This window comes from Eptatretus burgeri, chromosome 13 (genome assembly GCF_056783735.1).
Source record: "Eptatretus burgeri isolate ZD-2024b chromosome 13, Ebu_testis_v1, whole genome shotgun sequence".
Lineage (NCBI taxonomy): Eukaryota > Metazoa > Chordata > Myxini > Myxiniformes > Myxinidae > Eptatretus > Eptatretus burgeri.
The window spans coordinates 59,126,822-59,153,037 of record NC_140973.1 but is presented as its reverse complement, the minus strand read 5'-3'; the positions used below and the strand labels follow the sequence as shown (position 1 = coordinate 59,153,037).

Below are 26,216 nucleotides of genomic sequence, written 5' to 3'. Positions count from 1 at the left end.
CCCCCCCTCTTCTGCGAAGAGGAAGAAGAGCCCTCCCGTCCCGTGATTGAGCGAGGGATGGATCACGAGGGCATGAGTCATGCCGGGTGCGGGGGAAGGACGGAGAAGGATGAAGAGGAGATCCTTTCTTTGTTTGGATGGAGAGTGGTCGTTCAGCAGGCCATTGGGTCCTGTTTGGCTTTGGTAGGGGTTGAGGCTTTCAGAATCTTTTTGCTTCTGCTGAGTAGTTGTTCAGAAGGCCTTTGGGTCCTACTTGGTTTGAGTGGGTTGGTGGCTCAGGGAGCTTCGGCTTCGGCTTGGCTCGGGTGGAGACTTTTTGGAGAGCTGCTTTGTTTGGAAGAGAGTTGAGCCGGTGACTCAGCTCGAGCTGCTGGTTGTGGTTCTTCTTCTTCTTTGTTCGTAGAGCTCTTTGTTCTCTGTTTTAGTTCCTCTTGGAGGTGGTTTCTCGGGGAATCGGCGCATCGACGGGAAGGATCGGCGCCTCGTCTCACCAGCACGTGTTGAGAAGCGTGGGAGAGGATTTGCTGGAGCTCGGGAAGAATCGCGGCTCACGGCAATTGGGTTCAGCTCGCTCATGCTGGAGCCCAGATCCGAACAACATGAAGACCACAGGAGGTGGAGAGGTTCGAGATAGGTCCTGGGTTTCAGCTCACCTGTCTACCGAGCTGGAGCCCATTATTAAAAGCCTCAGCCACCATTTCTTGGGTGTGTGTGTGTGTGTGTGCATACGTGTGTCCGTGGGCCCGTCTAATATGTAGGAACTGTTGTTAAGTGCTTTGTGTGCTGTAAGTGTTTGCATTGCATTTCGTATAGTCGGTATAGTTCTGCTCTTACGTGCTTCCCGAGTTTCCCATTATTATTAAGAAATACCCCAATTGTTAAATGTTTTCAGCTCGTTGCGTCGATTGTTTCATTGACTGAGCATTTCGTGTGTTGGGAGTTAGAAAACTGTTGGTTTGCCGTAAAAGGGGGACATTGGGACCGACGGTTCTCGGCGATTAAGCCGCTCGGAATCGCGCACGCGACAGGCTCGCCTCGGCAGCTTGTTCCGTACGAGTTCCGTCGAGGGTGGAATACCCCGTTAGTTGGATCACGTGGGTATTTAGGTAAATTGAAGATTGGCAATCGACCCGACCCCACATGGTCTGCCCATTGGCGTATTTTGGTTCTTGTACAAGGACCTGTCGACTCGGACTTATCCGGGTGGCGATCTATATTTCGGGCGATCGGTCGGGCCGACTCGACTTGCGGCTCCGTCAGAGCGGTCGGTTTGCGGCCGACCCCCAGACCGTAACAATACAAACAAACAACAACAAAAATGACGGTAAATAGACCCCCGATTTTTGAAGGACTACCATTTGAAAAATAACACCTAAATCAAAAATTTGCTCGAGTAAAATTTTCTAAATATCTCGAAGTGTTTAATTCTGAAGTGTCATTTCTCCACATTCAAAACTGTAGGACAAGTATTGAAAATACCGTACGAGGTTTTTCTGCCGCTGCATAGCAACGGGTGGTTGCTTATGGCCCTGTCATACTTTGACGTTTTAGCCAGAGTATGCTGACGTTTGAAAAATTTGGCTAAAACGCTGGTGTATGTCGAATACATTATGGGTAAGTTTTGTATACGTTAAGAGTACGCTGAAGCACGCTGGCATACGTCGTAGTACGCCGAGCTCGTCGACAAATTTTAAGCATGCTCAAAATTTGACGTCTGCCAGTGTATGACTCACGTTCCGCATCTGCTGACCATAAGTTGTAGGCATGTTATGAATAACTTACAAGTGACGTGTCAACAATCGCATAAGTCGAAACACATCCAGGTAATGTTTCGCATACCCAAAACTTATTTCTAACCTATGAGTAATGTGCTTTGAACCTGTGTGTAACGTGTCTCCAACGCATATTGACATATGTAGACATATTTGATTGACGTCTTCTGGACGACCACAGAACTTACTGAATGTGTTTCTAACTTACAACTACCATATAATGGCATATTGGCAGGGTTTAGGGGAATTGTTATATAGAAATGGGCTTTACAGGAAGAATCCGTCAGTGTTTCAGACTCCATGGTGAGTACATGTCCATGTCAGTAGAATCAGTAGTAGTAGTAGGTGAGCGTGTCAGTCGGAGTAGTTGTCGTGGGTCCATGTCAGTAGTAGTAGGTGAGTGTGATGGGGAGGGTGTGGGTGATGATGGATCCTCCTTGCGTCCGTGTCCACGGCCAGGAGACTTCTTGGCAGCATTCTTCAAAGTTTTCCTTGACATGATGTTGACACTTCGATGTCTGGCTTGGTTATGATTAAATGGACGCTGCCGTTCGATGATTTTAAATAGTTGAGTGGCAGCCTATTAATAGGCTTTGCCACATGATTGTCGGCGATACGCTACCACGCGCTACGCATACGTTAGACTATCGTTGGGCATACGTTGTGAACGCCGACAACACCTAAGCATTCGTTGGTATAAGTTATCTCTAAGTTATCGAAGCGTTGTGTACGTTACTAATACGTTATGCATACATCCAACTCGTTATGAATATGCCCAAAACTGAAAAAAAACATCAATAGTTCAGCGGACGCCAGCGTTTTACATACATTTTGATAAGTTGCCATACGCTGGTGAAAACGTCAAGGTGTGACAGGGCCCTAAAGGCCCAGTCACATCTTGACGTTTTAGTCAGTTTATGCCAAATTTTGAAAAATTTGTCTAAAACGCTGGCACACGTCGAATATGTTATGGGTAAGTTTTGGAAACATTGAGAGCATAAAGATAGATGACACACTGCCTTACGTCGTAGTACGCTGGCTTTCATCGTTGTACTTTGCGGTTGTCCTCAAATTTTCCATGCTTGAAATTTTACGACTTATGCCAGTGTATGACTCATGTTCTGCATAACACTGGCTATAAGTTGTTGGCACGTTACGCGATCGTTGACACACGTTACTTGTAAGTTACTCATAAGTCGAAACACATCGAGGTAATGTTTAGCGTACCCGAAACTTATTTCTAACCGATGAGTAACGTGTTGTAGGCACGTTACGCGATCGTTGACACACGTCGACGCACGTTACTTGTAAGTTACTCATAAGTCAAAACACGTCAAGGTAATGGTTAGCGTAAGTGTTCCAGACTCCCTGGTTTATTTTTTTTTTCTTCGGTATGACGGTCATGTTGACACCGATTTCTCGTGCGGTTATAATATAATATGATTAATAGGCTGCTGCTCAACAAATTAAATCATCAATGCACTAGAAATCAAAGTGTCAACATCACCGTCATACCGAAGAAGAAAAAAAAAAAAAACAACAAAAATAAAAAACAGGGAGTCTGGAACACTGACGCAAACCATTACATTGACATGTTTCGACTTATGAATAACTTACAAGTAACTTTTGTCAACATGTGCCAACGATCGCATATCGTGCGTACAACCTATTCCCATCGCATACGGAATGTGTGAGGCATACGGCAAGTACGTCGTAAAATGTTTAACACGTATAAAATTACAACACATACTCAACTTACTTTGATGTATGATAGCGTACTTTAGCGTTCTATTCAAGTATACCAAACTTTCCCAAACCGTATTCGGAGTGCGCCAGCGTTTTAGACGCATTTTTCAGAGGTCGGCATACGCTGGCAAAATCGCCAAGGTGTGACTGCGATGTTGACACTTCCATTTCTCTGGTGGTTATGATTTGAATCGTTGTGCGGCAGGCTTTTCATAGGCTACGCCACGTGATTGTTGGCGATACATGCAGCGCTATGCGTAAGTTCGACTATCGTTGGGTATAGGTTGTGAACGCCGACAACAGGCTAAGCATTCGTTGGTATAAGTTATCTATAAGACAACGAAACGTTCTGTGTCTGTTACTAATATGTTATGCATATGGCCAACTCGTTATGAATATGTCCAAATCTTTAAAAAAAACATTAAAAGTTAAGCGTAATCCAGCATTTTACATAAATTTTGATACTTTGACGTTTTAGCCAGCAATGGCAACGTGTGACTGGGCCTTCAGCAACGAAACTCAAGCGTGCACACTCCCAGCCCATATGGCACGTTATCGCCAAGTTTCATCGAAATCTGTTTGCTGGTTAGTGCTGTGGAGCCTCGCGTTGCGCGCGCGCGCGCACACGCACGCACACGCACACGCACACGCACACGCACACACACACACACACACACACACACACAAAAAACCCGACAATAAGGGTACTCTCATGACCACCCAACAAATCGGACGATTACAATATCCCGCTCCCTCCCTCCGGGAGGCGGGATAACAAGTCATGAAAGGACATTTTGGATGTTTCTGGGTGAGTTTGCCCATAACCTTGAATGAGGTTCTGATTGAGCACTTATTTATTAGCCATGGCTTTACCAATCGATCTCACTGCAAACTGGTTCATGGAAGAAAAAAATGATGCCACCTCCCTGATAAGAGGAAGAAGAGGCTGCAGCAGGAAAATTGGTTGTCGATCTCAAATATAAAAGTGAAATGTATTCTTTATTGTGATCTTACTGCTTTGAGCTCCCAAAGTTAATTCGTGATGAAACTTTCTATGATCAGATTTTTAACCACGATTCACCGAAATAGGCATTTTAAACAGTCATGAAGAGGTCATTTGCCCCGGTTTGAATGGGTGTACCATATCCTTGTGTGTCGTATGAGGCGACCAGGGTTGCGTCAGGAAGGGCATCCAGCGTAAAAACCTATGCCAAATCATTATGCGGACAATAAAACGGATTTCCAGATTGGTCCAGGCCCGGGTTACCAACGACCGCCACCGGTACCGGTGGAAATTGTGCTACTGCTGGGCAAAGGAGGAGAAGGAGACGGGGAAGGCGGGTCCGGAGGCAGTGGGAGAGGGGGAAGGGTAGAAGTGTGCAGGTGAGAGTTGGAACTCTGAATGTTAGGACTATGACTGGCAAAGGGCAAGAGTTGGCTGATATGATGGAGAGAAGAAAGGTGGACATACTGTGTGTACAAGAGACCAAGTGCATGGGGAGTAAGGCTCGGACCATTGGAGGTGGTTTCAAACTGTTCTACCATGGTGTGGATGGGAGGAGAAATGGTGTCGGGGTAATCCTGAAGGAAGATTATGTCAAGAGGGTATTGGAGGTGAGGAGAGTGTCTGACCGAGTGATGAGTGTGAAGTTGGAAATTGAAGGGGTGATGATGAATGTCATCAGTGCATATGCCCCACATATGGGGTGTGAGATGGAGTATAAAGAAGATTTTGGAGTGAGTTAGATGAAGTGGTGGAGAGTGTATCCAAGGATGAAAGAGTGGTAATTGGAGCAGATTTCAATGGGCATGTTGGGGAAGGGAATAAAGAGGATGAGGAGGTGATGGGTAGGTACGGTCTCAACAAGAGAAATGTGGAAGGTCAAATGGTGGTAGAGTTTGCAAAAAGAATGGAAATGGCAGTGGTAAATACGTATTTCAAGAAGAAGGAGGAACACAGGGTGACATACAAGAGTGGAGGAAAGTGCACACAGGTGGATTACATCTTAAGCAGTAGATGCAACCTGAAAGAGATTAGACACTGCAAGGTGGTGGCAGGGGAGAATGCAGCTCGACAGCATCAGGTGGTGGTCTGTAGGATGACTTTAGAGGTGAGGTTGAGGAAGAGAGTGAGGGCTGAACCAAGGACCAGATGGTGGAAGCTGAAGGAGGAAGACTGTTGCGTGAAATTTAGGGAGGAGGTGAGACAGGCGTTGGATGGTGGTAAAGATGGGTGGGATGATTGGGCAACGACAGCAAAAGTGGTGACGGAGATAGCTGGGAAGGTACTTGGTGTGACATCTGGACAGAGGAAAGAAGATAAGGAGACGATGGTAGAACGAGGAAGTACAGGAAAGTATAAGGAAGAAGGGGTTGGCGAAAAAGAAGTGGGATAGCCAGAGATGAAGAAAGTCGGCAGGAGTACAAGGAGTGGCGGCACAAGGTAAAGAGAGAGGTGGTAAAGGCTGAGGAAAAGGCATATGACGAGCTGTATGAGAAGTTGGATACAAAAGAAGGGGAAAAGTATTTTTACCGATTGGCAAGACAGAGGGACCGAGCTGGGAAGGATGTGATGCAGGTTCGGGTGATAAAGGACACAAATGGGAATGTGCTGACGAGCGAGGAGAGTGTGTTGAGAAGGTAGATGGAGTACTTTGAGGAGCTGATGAATAAAGAAAATGAGAGAGAAGGTTGGAAGAGGTGGAGATAGTGAATCAGGAAGTGGGGTGGATCAGGAAGGATGAAGTGAGGACTGCTATGAAGAGGATGAAGAGTGGAAAGGCGGTTGGCCCAGATGGTATACCAGTGGAGGCACGGAAGTGTTTGGGAGAGATGGCAGTGAGGTTTGTAACCAAATTGTTTAATAAAATATTGGAAAGTGAGAGGATGCCGGAGGAGTGGAGATCAAGTGAACTGGTTCCGATTTTCAAGAACAAGGGTGATGTGCAGAGCTGTGGAAATTACAGAGGGATAAAGTTGTTAAGCCACACCATGAAGTTGTGGGAAAGAGTAGTGGAAGCTCGGTTGAGAGGAGAGGTGATGATTTGTGAGCAGCAATATGGGTTTATGCCAGGAAAGAGCACCACTGATGCGATGTTTGCTTTGAGAATGTTGATGGAGAAGTATAGGGAAGGCCAGAAGAAGTTACATTGTGTGTTTGTGGATTTAGAGAAAGCTTTCAATGGGGTGCCGAAAGATGAGTTGTGGCATTGTATGAGGAAGTCGGGAGTGGTGGAGAAGTATGTGAGGATGTTGCAGGATATGTATGAGGACAGTGTGACAGCGGTGAGGTGTGCGGTAGGAATGACAGACCGGTTTCAGGTAAAAGTGGGATTGCACCAAGGATCGACTCTGAGCCCTTTCCTGTTTGCAATGATGATGGACAGGTTGACGGACGAGATCAGACTGGAGTCTCCATGGAATATGATGTTCGCGGATGACATCATGATCTGTAGGGAGAGTGGGGAGCAGGCTGAGACAAGCCTCGAGAGGTGGAGGTACACACTGGAGAGAAGGGGAATGATACTCAGTCGGAGTAAGACGGAGTACATGTGCGTAAATGAGAGGGAGGGTGGTGGTATGGTGCGGTTGCAATGAGTTGAGGTGGGGAAGGTGGATGGGTTTAAATACTTGGATCAACTGTCCAAAGTAACGGAGAGTGTGGGAGAGAAGTGAAAAAGAGAGTGCAGGCAGGATGGAGTGGTTGGAGAAGAGTTGCAGGAGTGATTTGTGACAGAAGGGTAGCTGCAAGAGTGAAGGGGAAAGTATATAAGACGGTAGTGAGACCAGCTATGTTGTATGGTTTGGAGGCGGTGGCGCTGACAAAGACAGGAAGCGGAGCTGGAGGTGGCAGAGTTAAAGATGCTGCGATTCTTGTTGGGAGTGACGAGGATGGATAGGATAAGGAATGAGTATATATACTCATTCCTTATGATCAAGGGACTGCGCAGGAAGGACGGTTTGGAGACAAAGTGAGAGAGACGAGATTGAGATGGTTTGGACATGTGCACAGGAGGGAAGCGGAGTATATTGGGAGAAGGATGTTGAGGATGGAGCCGCCAGGCAGGAGGAGAAGAGGAAGGCCAAAGAAGAGGTTCATGGATGCGGTGAGGGCGGACATGCGGGTGGTTGGAGTGTCAATGGAAGATGTGGAGGATAGAGCGAAATGGAGACTGTTGATCCGCTGTGGTGACCCCTTACGGGAGCAGCCGAAAGAAGAAGAAGAAGAAGAAGATGAAGAGGTCATTTGGCCCATTATTGCCATGCTGCACTCCAGAGTTAATATATTTACATACATGAGGTAATTTCTTTACTTCAGCTTCACCCTGTATGGCCTGTAGATCCCATTAGACAATTTACATCCCTTAGACCCTTTAATACCCATTTAGATCCTTTTGAGATATATAGAACGTGTTCGACCCTTTTGACACTTTTCAGACCTATGGACCTTCTGCACTTTAAAGACCTTTTGGACAATTTCAGACTACTTTTGCTCTTTCATCCTTCGACTCCTTTAGACATTGAGACCCATTTAAGAGCTTAGACCCTTTAAACACGAAGACACTTTTATGACCCGAAAGATACTTAAAATACTTTAGACCCCTTTCTGACCTTTGAAGATCCATAAACCACTCTGGATCCCTCTGCACTCCTTAGAAAAATCGAAAAAATTCCCCCGAAAATAGTTTTTGATAACCTTTCTCGTGCACCATTCGCCTTGCATCACAAGTTGCAATGACGAATCAAAACTAATATCCCAAAGGGAAACTGAAGTTGAAAAGTAAAATTGAAACTACTGATCGATGGATCAGCGAATGGAAAACGAGAATGAAATGCTGTGAGAAATACTGAATGGAAATTGCCAAAAGCAAAGCTACAGGGAGTACAGAGAGAGAGGGGGGAGGGGGGGCAGTTGGGGACTGAAGAAGCGATGTGGAGAGGAATAGGTGTTTGTTTGTGGTCAGTTGGCATGGAAAGAACTTTGGTGATCTTGGTGAAGCAGTAGGCCTAAAACATGCCGAAAATCGTTTTCCAGCCGAGCTTTCACGATATCGCCCTCACTTCCAAGCACGACTTCAGAGGTACAACAACAATGGATTGTAAATCTTCGCTGGTGGAATGGAACGAGGTTGCCAAGGTTACCAGATCCACCCACTGCAATATTTGAACACTGATTATTTACACCGACTTGCTGTTTCTACCAATACACACTCATTTGAGATGAGACTTTGGTCATTTGAAGTGAGACTCGGATGAACCCGTCAGTGACGGGTACCCTGCTCGTCATTATATTACAATAAAGATGAAATATGACCTGATTCTGACCTGGTTGATCCCTGTGGCATTGTGCAACCGGATAATATAATCCATCTCCTGCTGCCTCAGCCTCAATTGCTCTGCTTTCACCTGCAAATGTGAGCCAGAAAAAAAAAAAACACAGACTGTGCTTTAGGACAGGCGGAATCATGACGAGACCAGGAATAAAACAATCGAGTTTTGACATATCTGTACAACCCAAACCCAAAACACGAGTTAAACATTTTCTTGTTCAAGCTCGGCAAACCATACGAACAAGGATTTCAAAATTCATGTCAGACAAAAGTGAAAATTCATAAAAGAAAACACAAATCAAAATTCCCAAAATTCTCACATTGAAGATGGAAACATAATCAGTGATGAGATCTTCAACAACCCTTGCCTCATCTGAGTTGTCACCGTTGGAATGAAACAGTGATGGAGTAAACACAATAGAGAGGTTGTACGCGTTCATCTGATTTAAACTGGAATACACCTGGATGCTTCAGAAGACAAACACAAGACAAGTGTTTTAAGTCCACACACAGACACACACACATACAGACACACACACACACACGCACACACACACGCACACACACACACACACACACACACACACACACACACACACACACACACACACACACACACACAGACACACACACATACAGACACACACAAACTTAAGAAATTATTGCTTCTCCAAGCATGCTGCAGAGGATCTGGCCCAGGTGATAGGTACTCACAAATAAAGGTGCCCAATCAAGGCAGCAAGTGTCGCCTCATTCACAAAAGGTAGCGACTCAAGCAGGGAGCGGTACTTCTGCACTTTTGTATCCTCGTTGGGCAAGGCTGTACGAATACAAGGGCAAAACTGACAACTGCACTTTCGCACCCTTCCGACCAGATTTGTCATCGAAATGAGTTGCGGTCAATAAAGAGTTACGTAAAGAAAAAGCTAAAGGGGAAAAAAAAATTCCAAGCAAAACGTATATATTGACTACCTTTTGTTCAAAATGTCAAACGTGTCAATATGCTTATGATGCAAATGTCTCAGCTTGTTTTACCTAATTGCAAAGGAAGCATCATACAAAGTTTTGTGTTTGTAAAGTGTAAAGTTTGCATCTAGAATTAATAACATAATGCTGTGAATATCTCGGGAATCCGCAGCAAGCAACGCTCTTTAATTGTGTACGGTAAACACAAATATACAGGATGACACTTGTGGCCGAGAATGATGTTGCTCTGCATGATCTATGATGTTTCGTGAGAGATGGTGGACTGAACCTCACCGGCCACCTTGGCCCAGGCATCACGACTGGAATACGTAAACAGGCCCCCGTCGAGCTCGCGAAGGAAGCGTTTGAGTGCTGAAGCTACGTCGTCCACTTGAGTGTCGTTGTCCCGCAGTCTGACAGCACGTGCGTCATCCCAGAAGTCAGCCAACAGCGCTGTGACGCGTGAACTCACGCCAGCCTTGCGGTATATGCCCTCGGATACCAGGCCTGTACACGGTGAATTATTTGTTGAGATCAAACAAAGTTAAACAGGTCAGCTGTATCTGTGGAAACTTACAAAATGAAAAAAATGCATTGCCTGGGAAAAGGGTAACAATGTGGTTATCAGTAATGAGGTTTAAAATAACAATTGTCTCTCAAGGAGACTTTTATGCACCATTCCGCGTGACAAAGTCGATGCACTTGTCCACAGCAATGGGAACGTCTTCATCCGTGAGGTGCTGCCGAGCGAGTGACCGTCCGTGCGCAGCTGCGGCCTGCCGCAGAGCCGTGTGCCAGCTGCTGAAGTCAATGCGGCCACAGCCTTGCACATACAGCGTCCTACAGGGAGTACGTAAAGAACAAAACAAAATTGCATTATGGAGTTGCTGGTTGGATTACTCGAAGCATTCGATAACTAGAAAATATAATCAGACACATACGTTGATGGAGATGCCTGCCTCTCTCCACATTTGATGTCAACCCACAATTCGGTTTTCTCTCAATTAAAGGCCACATGAAAAATTAAACGTCGGATGAGAGACAGCGTGACAGAGAAAATAAAAATAAGTAGAAGAGAGACAACATTCACCAGCCTCTGTGGTGTAATGGTAAGAGTGACCGCTCTGAGTCTGGGAGGTCGGTGGTTCGAACCCTGGCCGAGTCATACCAAAGACTTTTACAATGTTACATGCAGCTTCCTTGCTTGACACTGCCCATGCTCTAACCTTTTTAGATGTTGAAACGACCATAGGTTGGTATTAATAGCACAGGCTTTGTTGGGTCTAATGGTCTCCTCCTGCGTCAAAGTACCTTGTAAGGGAACTCCTATTATATAACATGAGATGTCTTGAATTCAAGTTATGGTGCATAAAATTATTCTGAAAGGGCACATGACGTTTTTCATGTGATGAAGCCAAAAATTGAATCACTTCATCTTTCTATTGAAGCCTTCACTTGTGCCAAGTTTGGTTGAAATCCCTGTGTAGTTCTCAAATTATTGTAGTAAGAAAAAAAAAACCACAGATGGAAAGCTGCACGGCCAACCAAAAAAACTTGACTGTGGCCTTTGACTGCGGAGGAATAAAAATATGGGAGAGGTTCTGACGATGAGAACGGTTCAAAGATAAACGAAGATATACAAGGAGAGTTGGGTGGAGAGCTTAGAAGTTTGCACACTGGCCTTTACACTTTCTGGCCCGTGGTTGAATATCGACCCAGTTAAAATGCGTCATACCGGTGTTCTGCGTGCAGGGCGAGGCATCATTGTGTGCGCCATCCATCGGAAAGACATTAAAGCTGGACATGTCTGTCAGCACTGGCCATTGATGGACATTAAATATCCCATGGTACATTTTACAAAGTGTGTCATTGCCAGCAACCTCAATAAATCACACTTTCCTACCTAAATCACCTTTAGTTGAATGTCAGGACGAGTTAGCCAGTTCGTCAAAGACTTTCACCAAAGGTGTTCCAGGTGGGAACGATTGGGGCCATAAAAGGAGTGAATGTGGGGCTGTGGTCAATGACAATCCAACTCCTCGGTGTCCACCTCTCACGGGCTACAACCAATGAAGTAATTAGAACAAGAAAGTAAAACAGACATAAGTGGATGAGCAAAAACTTGAGTTTGACCAATTTTACCGTCTCTTTTCGCTCAGGATGAGCACTTCCTTCTGGCCATTATGTTCCACAGGGCTCCCGAGAGCTGCAAACAGGAGACATAACGACTGTTAGTGCCACAATACGTATCAACCTAAAAGCTGCACACCTGAGTTCGCCCTTCCAGAGAACATGGCATTGCGATTGGGAGGGGGGGGGGAGAAACATTTTCTTGCTGAGTTGGGTTCAAGTCTGTTGGTTTGGGAGTAGAAGCTAGTGTCAGCCTCATCCTCATTTAATGTGTTCCTGAAAGGTTAAATGTAATCTTTGCACCTGTAGTAACACCATGGTGGAAGTAACTTGTCATGCTATGTTGAATATCTTTTGTTGAGGGGTTAATTCATTTTAACTCGCAAATACAAAGCGTCACATCACTGACAGGAATATTATGAAGGGGTTGGAGAGAAGGAGGGAGGGGTAGGATAAAGTAGAGTAGAGTCCCTTTAAAGAGAGAGTCACGACAACTAACGATTTGACGCCATTTTGAGTCCATTCAGTGCGGTGCGCGTGCGGAGCCGCCGTATGGCGCTTGTGCATTGAACCGTGTATTCCATTATGTTCTCGATGTATGAGAGATGGGAAGGTGTTTTCCATGTTGATAATGAACGAATTATGTGAAGATGACAAAATAGAAGATTTATGACAACTAAGAGTCATATGACAAAGAAGAAATTCACAGAACTGTTTGTGATTTAACAGTCACAGACATTTAGAACCATGACAAAGAAGGAATGAACTAGACAAGAACACGTGCTGCTTATTTCAGCCTCATTTTAATTTCAGGGAGGCGAGAGCGAGACTCGAACTCTCACCTCCCTGTTTATACATGTACATGTACAACACAATGTTAAGAGTTATCTCTGTATTTCTGCAGTTGTTTGACCTTATTTATCGTGTGTGGGGATATATTTGTGGTTGTTTAATTTTCATATTTAAATTATTAATCTAAACTTTACTACATGTTGCCGATCGTATATTAATCCCACCAAAATAGATTCGCCCACCCCACCCAGCCCCCTCATTCCATCTCTCCAAATTACATATTTACAATCACACACACAAACACAAGTTAATATCCTCACACATTCAAATCAACAGAGACAAATACATACATTCAATGTCTGCCCCTCCCCCCTCATGCCCCCCCCCCCCCGAAGGTAAAAGCCAGTCCCGACCATTCTACACTTAGAAGTTAGATGGGTTCCCTTCTATGCTTCTCAGGGGTGTCGACCTGTTTAGTATCCTGAGATCTGGCAGTCTACACCCACACCAATAGATTTTAAATCTTTCGAAAAACCTACTCTTGAAAGCTATGGTTAGGGTTTAGGGTTAGGGTTAGGGTTAGATTTAGGTTTAAGGTCAGGTTTAGGGTTCGGGTCAGAATTAGGGTTAGTGTAGACCCGAACCCTGCCTTTGAAGAGTGTGCCATGTTAGCCCATGGGCCGTGTTACCCCGGATCCGTTCTCCGTTCATTCGTCTTTGTTTTGACTTTAGTTTGACTTTGAGTCTGAGTCTGACTTTGGAGACATGATCTCGACCCTATATTAATTAATCTTGCTCAAAGACTCCAACTCAAACTTAATTTTAAATAAAGATGCCTTCCCCTTCAAGTGCTAATTAATCCACGAGCAATAGATAACAAGCCTGGAAAGCCAAAGCAAAGGCCAGTCTCACTCTCAGCACACAAATATACGCATCTGGGACCATGAGCACCATCACACTGATCTGGCAGAGAACTGACGAAGAAGTTGCTTTCCATCTAACATGACTGACTCTGTTCTCCCAGATTTTCCATCTCTTAGCATCTGATGGAAATCTATACATCTTAAATCCCTTCTCCGTTCTATTTGTGCACCCAAAGGCGCAACAACCTGTCATTTTATCGTAAAACACGAATGAGAACACTGCATACAGCAGGAACGTTAAAACGCTGACCGATGTGTGTCCGATCCTGTCCGCGATGGACTTAAAATGGCTCCAAGCAATCACGTAACTAGATTTTTCCAGACCCTCTATGTCGCTACTCTCTCCATAAAGGGACTCTAGGATAGAAAAGGAAGGGGAAGGAGGAGAAAGGGGAGGAAGGGGAGGGAGAGAAGAGAGAGGGGAGGGGGAGAGAGAGGGGGGGGAATGGTGAGGAAGAGAGGCAGGAGGGGTGGGATAGAGGAGGAAGGGGAGAGAGGAGAGAGGGGAGGAAGTGGAGGGAGAAAAGAGGGAGGAGAGGGAAGGGGGGAGCAATGAGGAAGTGAAGAAGGGGAGAGCCAAGAATGGGGGAAGCTAGGAAGGGGGAGAGGAGAGGTGGGATTCCGGCAGATGTGATGTCCAGTTTAACGTCCATCTGAGAGATGGGACACACGTTGATGAATCACCCTGCTTGTGAAACACTGGGATGACAATTTATAGCTGGATTGGGATTCAAACCCAGGCTAGACCACTTAGAGTGAGCATGCATACCTCATGGCTATCCTGCCATGATGTAGCGATTCATTGCTTTGTAACAACTGAAAACATTTTTTACTCATTGTAATCATCGAATATATTTTGCCTTCCGAACTCAGGAAATAGGCCATGGGCAAGATAGGGCCACCGTGCACCCCCCCCCCCAACCTCCCAACAAAACTATGTTTTTTTGAAGTGTCTGGATATGCTGAATACGAATTTGAATGTTAACATTGAAAATATTGGGATGCACGACCTGTATCAGCCTCATGAAAAGTGGTACCCTCAAAAATGAATTTTCGTCATTTTCGCCAAAAGCCATTTCCGTACCCAATCAGAATGGCTTCCAGACGACCCATCACACCGTCAGACTACACATATTATGGCTTATATGAAACATAATCTCATGCTGGTTCTATGTATGTGTTTAAAATTAATATATCCAAGAGCTTATATAACATGTTGAGTACATGTACTCATGTACTGTATCGTCTTATTAACCGTTCATTACTGTGTTGTAGAGTTTTCAATAAAGCTTATTTTATCCTGTTTCTTGTTATCTATCCTGCGAATTAACCATGAGGTGACATGCCAATGCCAACTGCATTCCACTTGATGCCAAAATGGGTCCAATATCTTGGATACCCACAATGTTATCACATCCTAAATTACATATGGTTAATCTCATTGTGTTTGTAAACTATGACCAGAGCCTCCATCGAGGTCAATACCTGACACAGAAATGACTTTGTGCTGAAGAGAAATCTTGATTTCTTATGAACAAAGATATCCATATTGAAATTGGTATTGTGTGAATTTTTTCCTCCACATAATTATATTTTCAATGTGCAGAATATGGCCATTGGAGCAGTAGTACAGACACCTCCCCCTCAACGAACTTCAACAACAAATATTCATTTGCAGATTACTTAAGAATTATTCCCATCATTTACATTGAAGCCAACAGGTTAGTTAAAATACAATTCATTTATTTTGACATTAACATCAAATATGTAGTTAAGTTTTCTCTTTTAGGTCAAAGACAATCACTTAAGTCAATTATGAATTGCAAAATAACTATCAATTTTAAATTTAATCACAAATATGACATTTAAATTTTTTTAATGTTGGCTTTCTTATCTATTTGCGGGTTCACAGAGGCTGAGTGCAACCATGCAGTGATGTCTGACCCATTGCACTCATCAGAACGTCAAGAGAAAGAAGGCCCCCCCCAACCAAACGCCCGAAGGATGGTGGCAGTGGAGGCCAAGGGACAAGGCCAAAGATCAGGTGCATCATACACATCCCTGGGCTTCAGTATGGACCTCTCGTGGCATTATCAATAAGTGCAGAATCCGATGAAAGACTTGCCAGGTTGAAGGACGTACGTGACAGGAGACTGTCTCAGCCATAAGAATCTGTTCACTGAATGACTGCTACCTGTGACCTCATCCCAAACACCATAACTGAAGGTGATGGATATCACAGAGAATGTTACCAAAGATTCACTATGAATCTCAATCTACTTTCCAGTCATTATGATCCATCATGTTCCAAATTAAGTCGGAGGGGCTCAGCTGGCGACAAGGTACTATTCTCACCCGATTGTATATTCTGCCACTCGATGGAACGGAAGAAAGTGAAAGTCAAAGGGACATGGACTACTGAGGGCTTAAGTCAGTTTGAGTTTGATGGATGGAGAACGGTCCTCAAAACTGCTGAGGACAAATTAGATGAGAAGTTGCTGATCAGAATTAGAGGCCATGATTTTTTTGCTACAGAAGCTAAATACCACAAATCCTGCAAGGTCCAATACACACAAAATGCAGACAAATGGAGACGTACAAGCATAGAAGACAAGGAACAACAAATCAAACTATCAGAGGCACACAGTGAGGCGTTTGGTGCTGTATGCCAAGTAATCGACAAGCATATCATCATCAGCAAGAATATGATGAAACTGTCAGAGCTAACTGAAATTTATATCTCTCACCTGAAATGCACCAACTTCCCCAATCCCAAATTTCGTGGAGAAAATCTCAAAGCTGAGCTGGAGAAACATGACAAATACAAGGACAGACTGGCCTTCTGCACGCTACACAGAAGAGGCAACTTCCAGTCTTACATTGTCTTCAGCTCTCACCGTGACATTAGTGACACAGTTCGATGTGCATATGAACTTGGTTCTGGGGACATGATCCAGGATGTTGGAAATTACCTATGTCAAGTGATTCTGGAGAGCTTCGCAAAAGCTGATGACTTGAAATAGCCTCCATCTGCCCAGGACCTTGGAAACATGACAGCTGTAATTCCATCACAATTGGAAAAAATTTTGAATTACCTGATATCAGGCAAACCAACTCCTCACACATCGAAAGTGCACAGGCTCGTGAATTCAATTGGGCAAGATATTTGTCGTGCAGCATCGAATGGGGAATGGAAATTCCCGAAGCATATGCTCATATGCATGACACTTCATCACCTTTTCAGGAGCGAAAATTGATAACCTTGCTGAACCGAATGGGACACTCAGAAAACTACTCATTCTCACTAGAGTTGGAAACTGCCCTTGCTCAGGCTGTTGTTGAAACATCAAGTCTGCTGTCAATGCAAATCATTCGATCACCAGGGGCCCCTTCCATTTTGCACTCAGAATTTGATCATTTTAACCAGTTACTGAACAACCTCACTGGAATGGTCTCAATCCAGACTGCACATGGCATCATGCTCCAGGACACAGAAGGCAAGCCAGAGGATCATGGTGGAGTTCATGTAAACATTCCGTTCACTGCAAGGAAGAGCGGCACCAAACAGCGTTCTCGTGAACAGGGGTCAAGTGAAGCTCTTCCAGATTGCTATATTACACAGCGGAAAAGTCCTCAAGTGACCATCCATCAAAGAGTAATTCCTGGCAGTGATAGGGCACTTCATAATGCTACCATGCAGCACTTACTGTGGGTGCTGATACGTACAAAGTGCAGCATATCTGACCAAGAATTACCAGGATGGACAGGTTTCATCACCATGACAGGACGAGCCCCTCAAAGTCTGACAACCATCGACTATTATCCTGTTATACCAAGCCCCATTACTGACTACAAGACAGTGAAGGAGTGCCTCCGATATGCAGAAGAAGCCAGAAATGAAGTCCAACAACAGTATGTTGTTGTAACCTTTGACCTGGGGGTATGCATGAAAGCATATCCCCTAATTTGGAATAACCAAGCTAAGTACAACAAACGCATCATCCTGATTGATATGTTCCATCGGGCTTGTGCATACATGAAGAAGGTTGGCAAGAAGATGAATGGATCAGGTCTCTCAGATATCTTGCTGGAAGCAGGGCTGATTTCATCAGGTTCTCTTCAAGTTTCCTTTCTGGTAAACACTATGATAGGGCACTGCACTGTCATAAGATCATATTGGAGTGTCTTGAGAGACTTCTCCTGTCACAATACCTCACAAGTACTGGAGAAGAAGAGGTGTTCACTCGATTACCAGAGGGATCAAAGAGGATTCTGGATGAACTCCTGAAAACCCCTTCTGAGGAAACCTTCAATGCAGCAGTACATTGAGGGGTATCAGCAGTTTCGAGAGAGTGTGAAAGCTGGACGTCTGGGAAAGACTGCACCAGTGTGGACATCTTACATGGATCACATCTGGTTGGTGCTCTCGCTCATCCATGCAGTGAAACACAATGATTTCCTCCTGTATGCACAGTGTTTGCACCTCATGGCAGACCTGTTTTTCAGCTTTGAAGGTCAGAATTATGCCAGATATCTCACCGACTTCTCCACCTTCATTGCAAACGTTGAAGTATCTCATCCTGGAGCCACAGAGTTGCTACGGACAGGGGCTATAAGCGTTGCACGTTCCTTCATTCCAGGTAATCGATGCGCAGTTGATAAAACTATGGAAGAGACCTTCATGCGGCATGCTAAATCTCATGGTGGTGCCGGCAGAAATGCTACTGGTATGTCAGGAATTCTGACAAATTATAATGCCTATCAACACTGGGTACGAACAACCCATGCTCGATCGCAGTACGTCAATGCCACCCTCAGTATGGCTGACATGTTATCTGGAACGGCAACAGAAACCAGGCACCATGAACTTCGTCCAGCTGAGATCCTGAAGAGTGAGAAGTTAGTGACAAGAACAATGGAAGCAGTGGAAAGCTTCCTCAATCCCTTTGATGTGGAAAGCAAAGACCACTTGCTTATTGTCTCTTCTGGTGCTGCTGCATCTGATGAAGTCCAAAAAGATGTTATGATAGCTGAACAGGCAGGCAAGGATGCCAAAGATGCCTTCATTGCTACACGCTTGGAAACAGGGCGTGACTTCTTTGAGCCAGTCAAGCATCTCAACCTGAAAACCCCAGCTGACATGAACAAGACGAGCAAAATCACAACAGCGAAGAACAAAGTCATCCAATACCAGCAGCAAGGGAACATTGCTTTCCAGTTGTTCATGAAGTCCCAACAGCAAGGCCTACAACTGGACCTGAAGGAACTCCTCACTTATCCACTGACTCCTGTACCATACAGTATAGGCACTGCTGATGGCTTCTTGGCCAAAACTGATAAGTCAAAGTCCTTTACCCACCTGACAAAAGAAGTTGACGATGCTGCCCTACCATCCACTGATGAGACGCTCGTCATTCTCGATGGTAATGCCTACTTCTACTACTTGAAGGAGGTACCAGGCAACTTCAACCAGATATGCAGCAAGGTGTTTGACATGATGCCAAAGACAGGCAATGTTGTGTTCAGCACAGACAGCTCCCTGCCCAACTCTGTGAAGGCGATGGAAAGGCAGAGGAGAGGATGTAGAGAAAAGTTGATTATAAAGGGAGAAAACACCAAATGGCCTGCAGATTGGAAACAGTTCCGAGCCAATGATGAAAACAAGCAACAGTTTCTTGCACTGCTTATTCGACTCTGGAGCCAAGATTCGTGTGCCAGAAAGCTGCACGGGAGACGAGTGATCATCACCTGTGTAGGATCAGCATATCTGCTGACATCTGAAGATGGCCGCTCAACATGCAGAAGAGAAGTTTTGAGTCTCAAGTCTGCTCAAGAAGAAACGGATTCCAGTCATTCTCTCCTGTGAATATGCCAGGAGTAATCATTACAATGTTATGGTGAAGAGTCCAGACAGTGACATATTTTTTCATCTTGCTGCACTATGCTCTGACTTATGACAGACCTAAAGATGATGTTCGACACAGGCACAGGAAACAAGAAGAGGATCATCGATATCGGTGAAATATCTCGTGGCTATTCCCAACGGCATTTGACAGCATTGATGGCACTTCATGCCTACAGTGGTTGTGATACCACGAGTGCTTTCAAGGGGTTCGGAAAAGTGAAGCCATTGAAGACCCTCTCAAGGATGCCAAAGTTTGTGGAAGTTCTTGTCAGGCTTGGAGACACGTGGGATGTTTCGTTCGAGGGACCTCATGGATAATCTCAATGAGTTCACTTGTGCTTTGTATGGAAGATCTCGTGTTCAAAGTGTCGATGAGTTGCGATTCTTGAGAATGAGTGAGCTGTGTGCCAAAGATACTGATCATCTCACCCACTCAAGTAATGTTGACCTGGCTACTCATCCTACATGTAGAAAGAGTCTGGAGCAGCACATCAGGAGAGTGAACTACCAGGTTGGGATATGGAAGAAGGCCCACATTGCAAACCCTGATATCCCTGATGCTGGTGACGGACACGGTTGGACACTTGTCAACCAAAAACTGGAGCCTCTCTGGTATGAGGGGTGTGTTCTCCCACAGCAGTTGACAGATATTGCTTAATCGGTGAACACCAGTGATGATGGAGGTGATGAATCAGATGACGATGACAGCATCCCAGAGGAACAGGAGTACTTACCTGGTGACAGCTCGGAGTCTGACCAAGATTGAAGAACGTAGCTGAACCATTAGCTGTTGACATTGATTGAAATGCATGAGAGTAAAATCTCATGATATTGTTACTTACCTGATGAATACAATGAAACTGTATAATCATGATAATATATCAACAGAAATATCTTGAAATATGTATATGAAAGATATACTGTGTTATCGCTTGGTAAAAGGAACAATGTTACAGACTGTTATTACCTACTATATGTAAATATAATGTTGGTTTCAATCATTGTTTGTAATCAGAATTTGGGAAATAAGTATGAATGCAGCACATTTATATGTATTGTAAAATACATTACTATATTATTGAGAGTGGGAAAGAATATACCAGCAATATTAACATGAATAATGTTCTCAGCAATTTATTTTATTTTTAAAACCCAACCCCGCTTTTGATTTTGTGAATACCGTTCTGTTGTTTATAGTGTGATAACATCATGTGTGTTCATGTTATCTGGATTAAATTGTATTTGGAAACGATATATATATATAGATAACAAATGAGGTCATATTCTTATTCTGGACTATTTGGCAGAAGAAAAAAAAAAGTCTTAAAAATAAGCTTTATTGAAACTTCTACAACACAGTAATGAACGGTTAATAAGACGATACAGTACATGAGTACATGTACTCAACATGTTATATAAGCTCTTGGATATATTAATTTTAAACACATACATAGAACCAGCATGAGATTATGTTTCATATAAGCCATAATATGTGTAGTCTGATGGTGTGATGGGTCGTCTGGGAGCCATTCTGATTGGGTCCGGAAATCGCTTTTGGCGCAAATGACGAAAATTCATTTTTGAGGGTACCACTTTTCATGAGGCTGATACAGGTAGTGCATCCCAATATTTTCAATGTTAACATTCAAATTCTTTTTCAGCATATCCAGACACTTCAAAAAAACATAGTTTTGTGGGAGGTTGGGGGGGGGGTGCACGGTGGCGCAATCTTGCCCATGGCCTAAAATGTCCCCATGGACAACTTGAGAACCATGGAGAACCATGGTATCACCATTGAAGCTTGAAGAGCGCTTACCAAGTAGCTTCACCACCTAACCAATTAAGCAAGCACTCCAACGAAATGGTTGAAAGAAGTTTTAAAAACAAAATGTTTAATTTTTTATTACATGTATCAATCTATGCTGAAGTGATGAGTCGTATAATGAAAGAAGATTGAAAAAAGGGGGAAACGTGGTGTAAAATAAAATTGCACATTTTCAGTGAGCCAGCCACCACCCGATGCAGTGGCATGATAATGCAGGGCCAAACGCAAGCGAGTGGGCCCCGAACTTTGTACAAGTCGATCGATGTACAACATTCCGTGACTGCAAATATTGTCGAGTTCTCACCAAATGGCTTATGTAGTCAAGCAAGCACTTCACCAAAACATTTGACAAGGAATGGCAGGCTTGGCAAGTGATTAACAATCGCCGATTGGTCATATAAACACCATGCAGCTGGAAACGCCTGGAATGTCATGCAATGTCAAATTGAACGCTTTTTTTTTAGCAGTCGGAATTTCTGCTGAAGTCAATAACAAAGTTAAATTTTGTAATTTGGTTCAGTTTAAGAGATTCTTGAGGTTATGGCACGTGCAGAAATGAAATAAAGCCACGAATGCTGGCATCTGTAGACGTTTATATGCATTGCAATGTATCCAGCAATTTGTAGGTATGATGATCAGGCAATGATATAAGTGAGGAAAGTGAAGAAAGAAAAACAACTTTATAATTAAGAAATCATTGCAGCCTGTTCCAAGTCAAGGCATTGTTGAGCAAGCCAAAAAAATGGTGAATTAAGAGCCCAACAAGGGACAGCGAGGTGACCAAGGATGAGCCTTGATAAAGGGTAATTAAATAAGGCCGTTAATTATCTTCAAAAGGGATGTTTAAATTAACCCAAACACCCCATTTTCATTAATGCACTCCCTTAGAATTCCCTGAGTATGCATGCACAGGTTAGGGCCACGAGGTTTCATGGTTTTTGAGTTAGAGATGAGACACGTACGGAAGCACGCACACACTTATTATCGATAATGATGGGACTAATATCTTGTAAATAGAGTGAATTGGGCAAAACCTCCCACTCCCAGGACTATAATATATCAAGGCAATGTATTAAGCATGAGGAGCTATTTTCTAGTAAAAGAGGGAATGGTTCAGATCAGAGGCATCCAAGTGATAATGGGAATATCACATGGGTTCCCTTGAGAGAGTGAGCGAGATATGTTAAAACCAATAATTTCGTAAATCCTTGTGTAATGGTGCTTTGCTTCTGCTGCTGGTGCAGTGCTCAGACCAAGTTGGTGAAGTTATAGACAGAAGGCATTGATGATAACAGGTGGTATGTGGTAAAACATGGCACAAATGAAAGAAGCTCCGGTAAGTAAAATACATTCAGAATGAGAATGTCTTTGATATTGTCGAGAAGGGGAGGAGGTGGTAGAGGTCCACACTCTTGAAAGAGCATTGGACTGCTCACAGCAAGTCATGAAGTTCAGTTTTTGTGGTTTAGAAGCAATCCTTGAAAAGTCACCACTCCATTACAGGATATGGAAAATTCTCCTGAGCTGCCCGAGGATGTCACAACCGTGAGGGCAATACAACAAGGCTTTATTCACTCACCATCAAGCCTCTCCAGAAGGGGAAAGGGATGAGGTAGGATTAATATATATTGACCGTTTTTACAGCCATTTTTCCCTGCTGTGCAGGGGTTTGGCTTTTTCTTGAGGCAATGTTTTATGGCCGGATGCCCTTCCTGACGCCAACCCTGGTCGCCTCTTACGACACATAGGGATATGATACACCTATTCTAACCGGGGCATACACCGGGACCAGTACGCTGGCACTCATTTCGCCGACCTCAGAAGGATGACAGGCTGAGTCAACCCCCTGGTGTTAATTCAGCAGCCAACGGGGCTTGAACTCAGGACCCTTGGATCCAAAGCCGCCACCCTAACCACTAAGCCAACACCAGGCTTGGATGAGGTAGGATTAATTACTGTTAAAATCACCCCCGTACAGCTCAATACTCACCAAGTTCCTGAAGTTTGTGGAGATTGATGTGTTCAAGTTCAGCAGCAGGATCCGAAGGGTAGAATTGCAACTGGCTTCCCTCCAGCATGAACCAGCCGAGACGCCATGCTTCACAAGCATAGCCGTCCTTATAACGCAAGCACCCGACACGGTCAAGGTGCCTGTGAAGTTGTGCGGCCACATTCTGTGGCACAAAGGACTGTGGGATGGGAGAGAATGGAGGTGACCGCAAGAAATAAACAAGAATATTTGCAAATCGAAAGGAAAACAAAAAGTACACACTATCAGGAAGAAACTGGTAAAATGATTATATTGTTTCCCTCCAATAGAAACAATGAAATTAGTGGAAGGCCAAAATTAAGAATTCTCTGGAATTGTGATCAGGCGAGGATAAATGAGCAAAATGAATGAAATGAAATTGGTGAGTTGGCAATTTCAAACTGATGTCGGATGAGTGAAGCCAAAGGTAAAGACAGACAAATGTACATTTCTAAATGTATCCAAAAAAAAGGACCAAACATTTACAAGAGAGGTTCGGACTTGAGCTGGACTTTTGTTTATAACAGGAAAGGTCATGAATCTACATTAATTATTTTTGAGGGAATTGTATAATATTATGGTGTTGGTAACCAATACCAATAATCAAGTGGATTTCTGCTTTAATGTTTATGCAGACAATCAATCTTGTGCCAAGTCAGATAACAAAGAGGATGGAAGAAACAATAACTATGAATGTTAAGATGATTTTCCACTCGGTTTAGGGGGTGATTCCCTATCCAGGACATCTGTATTAAGCAGCACATTTGCGAGGGGATGGCAGGGAGTCAACATATGAGGTCATCTATACTAATAAATGTCAGAGTGTCAATGTGTGCATGTATGTGCATGTCAATGTGTGCATGAGTCAGTCAGTGTGTGCATGTGTCCTCCAAAACCATGAAACCTACCAGTCTGAAACTTTGCATGCATATTAAGGGAACTCCAAAGAAGTGCAAGAGTGAAAACTGTGTGTTTGGGTTCATGAAATCACCCCTTTTGAAGATAATTAACAACCTTATTTAATTATATCCTTTATCAGGCGCATCCTCGATTACCTCGCTCGGGTCTTCATTCACCATTTTGTTTGGCCTGCTCAACAATGCTGCCTTGAGTTGGAACAGGCCGCAACGGTTTACTCACGATAAAGCACTCAAAATGGTTTTTTCCCCACTTTTCTCAATGATATCATTGAATGCCTCATCTTCTTACCGACGAATCGCTGCATACATCGCTTTTGTAATGGCTATAGTTTTCAAATTAGGAGCTTGGAGGAATTTCACACATTACATGATGTGATTTTCCATGATCTACTCTCACAGACTAATTCAAGTACATAATATAATTTTTTTTTGAGTTTAGAAGATCGAATCAGGTGGACTAAATAATTTGAAATCTGGAGTGAAATCTTATAATGTATGTTAAAATTGGTGATGTTTCGTTTTTCGTGAGTACGTGCCATTAACAAACAACTTTCTATCCCTTGCCAAGCCAGCCATTCCTTATCAACCATTTCATTGGAGTGCTTGCTTGAGTGCTTAAGCCACTTGCTGCATGCCCAACAGTCGACAGCAGTACAGTTTGTTTTCTGATCGGGGTGTACAGTCAGCAGTTGTGACAAAGAAGAGGTCCATATGGGTAGATTTGCATGTGTAAAGGGACTCTCCGTGTGTGCGTGTGCATGCCAGCATGGTTGGTTATGGGTGCCGTGGTGGCAAAGTTTCATCCAGAATCTTACGATGATGATGGGTGGTGGAGATTTTAATTTTTAACCTCAGCAGCGTATGAGCGATCACATTTTCCTTTGTCCTCATGACTGTTTCGAAAGCAATTGGCTATTTTATATGAATCAGATGTGCTTTACAAAGGTTATATGGTTTCTCTTTGTGAGTATAAAAGCAAAATATAATTGATATACATCCTATTTCAGAGCTGTTTGCCGTATTCACATGTTTTATAAATTTCCGAGCCAAATTTTTTCCTCCCGTCACATGATTGCCAGCTGTTTAGAGACATTATTATTGAGGCACATCTCCTTGAAACATTAATAAAGGAATGTTGTTTTTAAAATTTGTTTGTTGAAATTCCCACAAAACAAGGGTGAAAGCAACTCAAGGTTTCTGGGCTGTGTACAGTAAGTATTGTAGTTGAGTGTCAGCTTGCCGGTATCCTGTGTCAGCGTGCGACCCGTCCAGTATTGTACCCAACAGCCAAGGAGACTGCCGAAGCAGCACCAACGCTCTGCACAGAGTATGGTACCAATGGATAGATAGATGGATGGATTGTAGTTGGAAATCGCACTGACTTCAACCTGGGTCGCACTGACTTCAATCGCACTGACTTCAACATATATATATATATATATATATATATATATATATATATATATATATATATATACATATACATATATATATATATATATATATATATATATATATATATATACATATACACACATATATACATATATATATATATATATACATATACATATATATATATATACATATACATATATATATACATATATATATATATATATATATATATATATATATATATATATATATATATATATATATATATATATATATATATATATATATATATATATATATATATATATATATATATATATATATATATATATATATATATATATATATATATATATATATATATATATATATATATATATATATATATATATATATATATATATATATATATATATATATATATATATATATATATATATATATATATATATATATATATATATATATATATATATATAT

General features: G+C 43.1%; 1 protein-coding gene across 11 annotated transcripts in view; it reads right to left on the bottom strand.

Moving 5' to 3' along the window:
* Window positions 1-26,216, bottom strand: part of ARAP1 (ArfGAP with RhoGAP domain, ankyrin repeat and PH domain 1) — a 187,933-nt gene that overhangs the window by 16,940 nt on the left and 144,777 nt on the right. For all 11 annotated transcript variants that reach the window (XM_085852622.1, XM_085852623.1, XM_085852625.1 and 8 more), the window contains 7 exons: window positions 23,380-23,578; window positions 11,957-12,020; window positions 10,491-10,654; window positions 10,109-10,321; window positions 9,563-9,668; window positions 9,169-9,316; window positions 8,844-8,924 (listed from right to left, as the gene is read on the bottom strand). In XM_085852622.1, coding sequence (XP_085708748.1) covers window positions 8,844-8,924; window positions 9,169-9,316; window positions 9,563-9,668; window positions 10,109-10,321; window positions 10,491-10,654; window positions 11,957-12,020; window positions 23,380-23,578 — 975 coding nt within the window. The remainder of the gene's footprint in view (window positions 1-8,843; window positions 8,925-9,168; window positions 9,317-9,562; window positions 9,669-10,108; window positions 10,322-10,490; window positions 10,655-11,956; window positions 12,021-23,379; window positions 23,579-26,216) is intronic.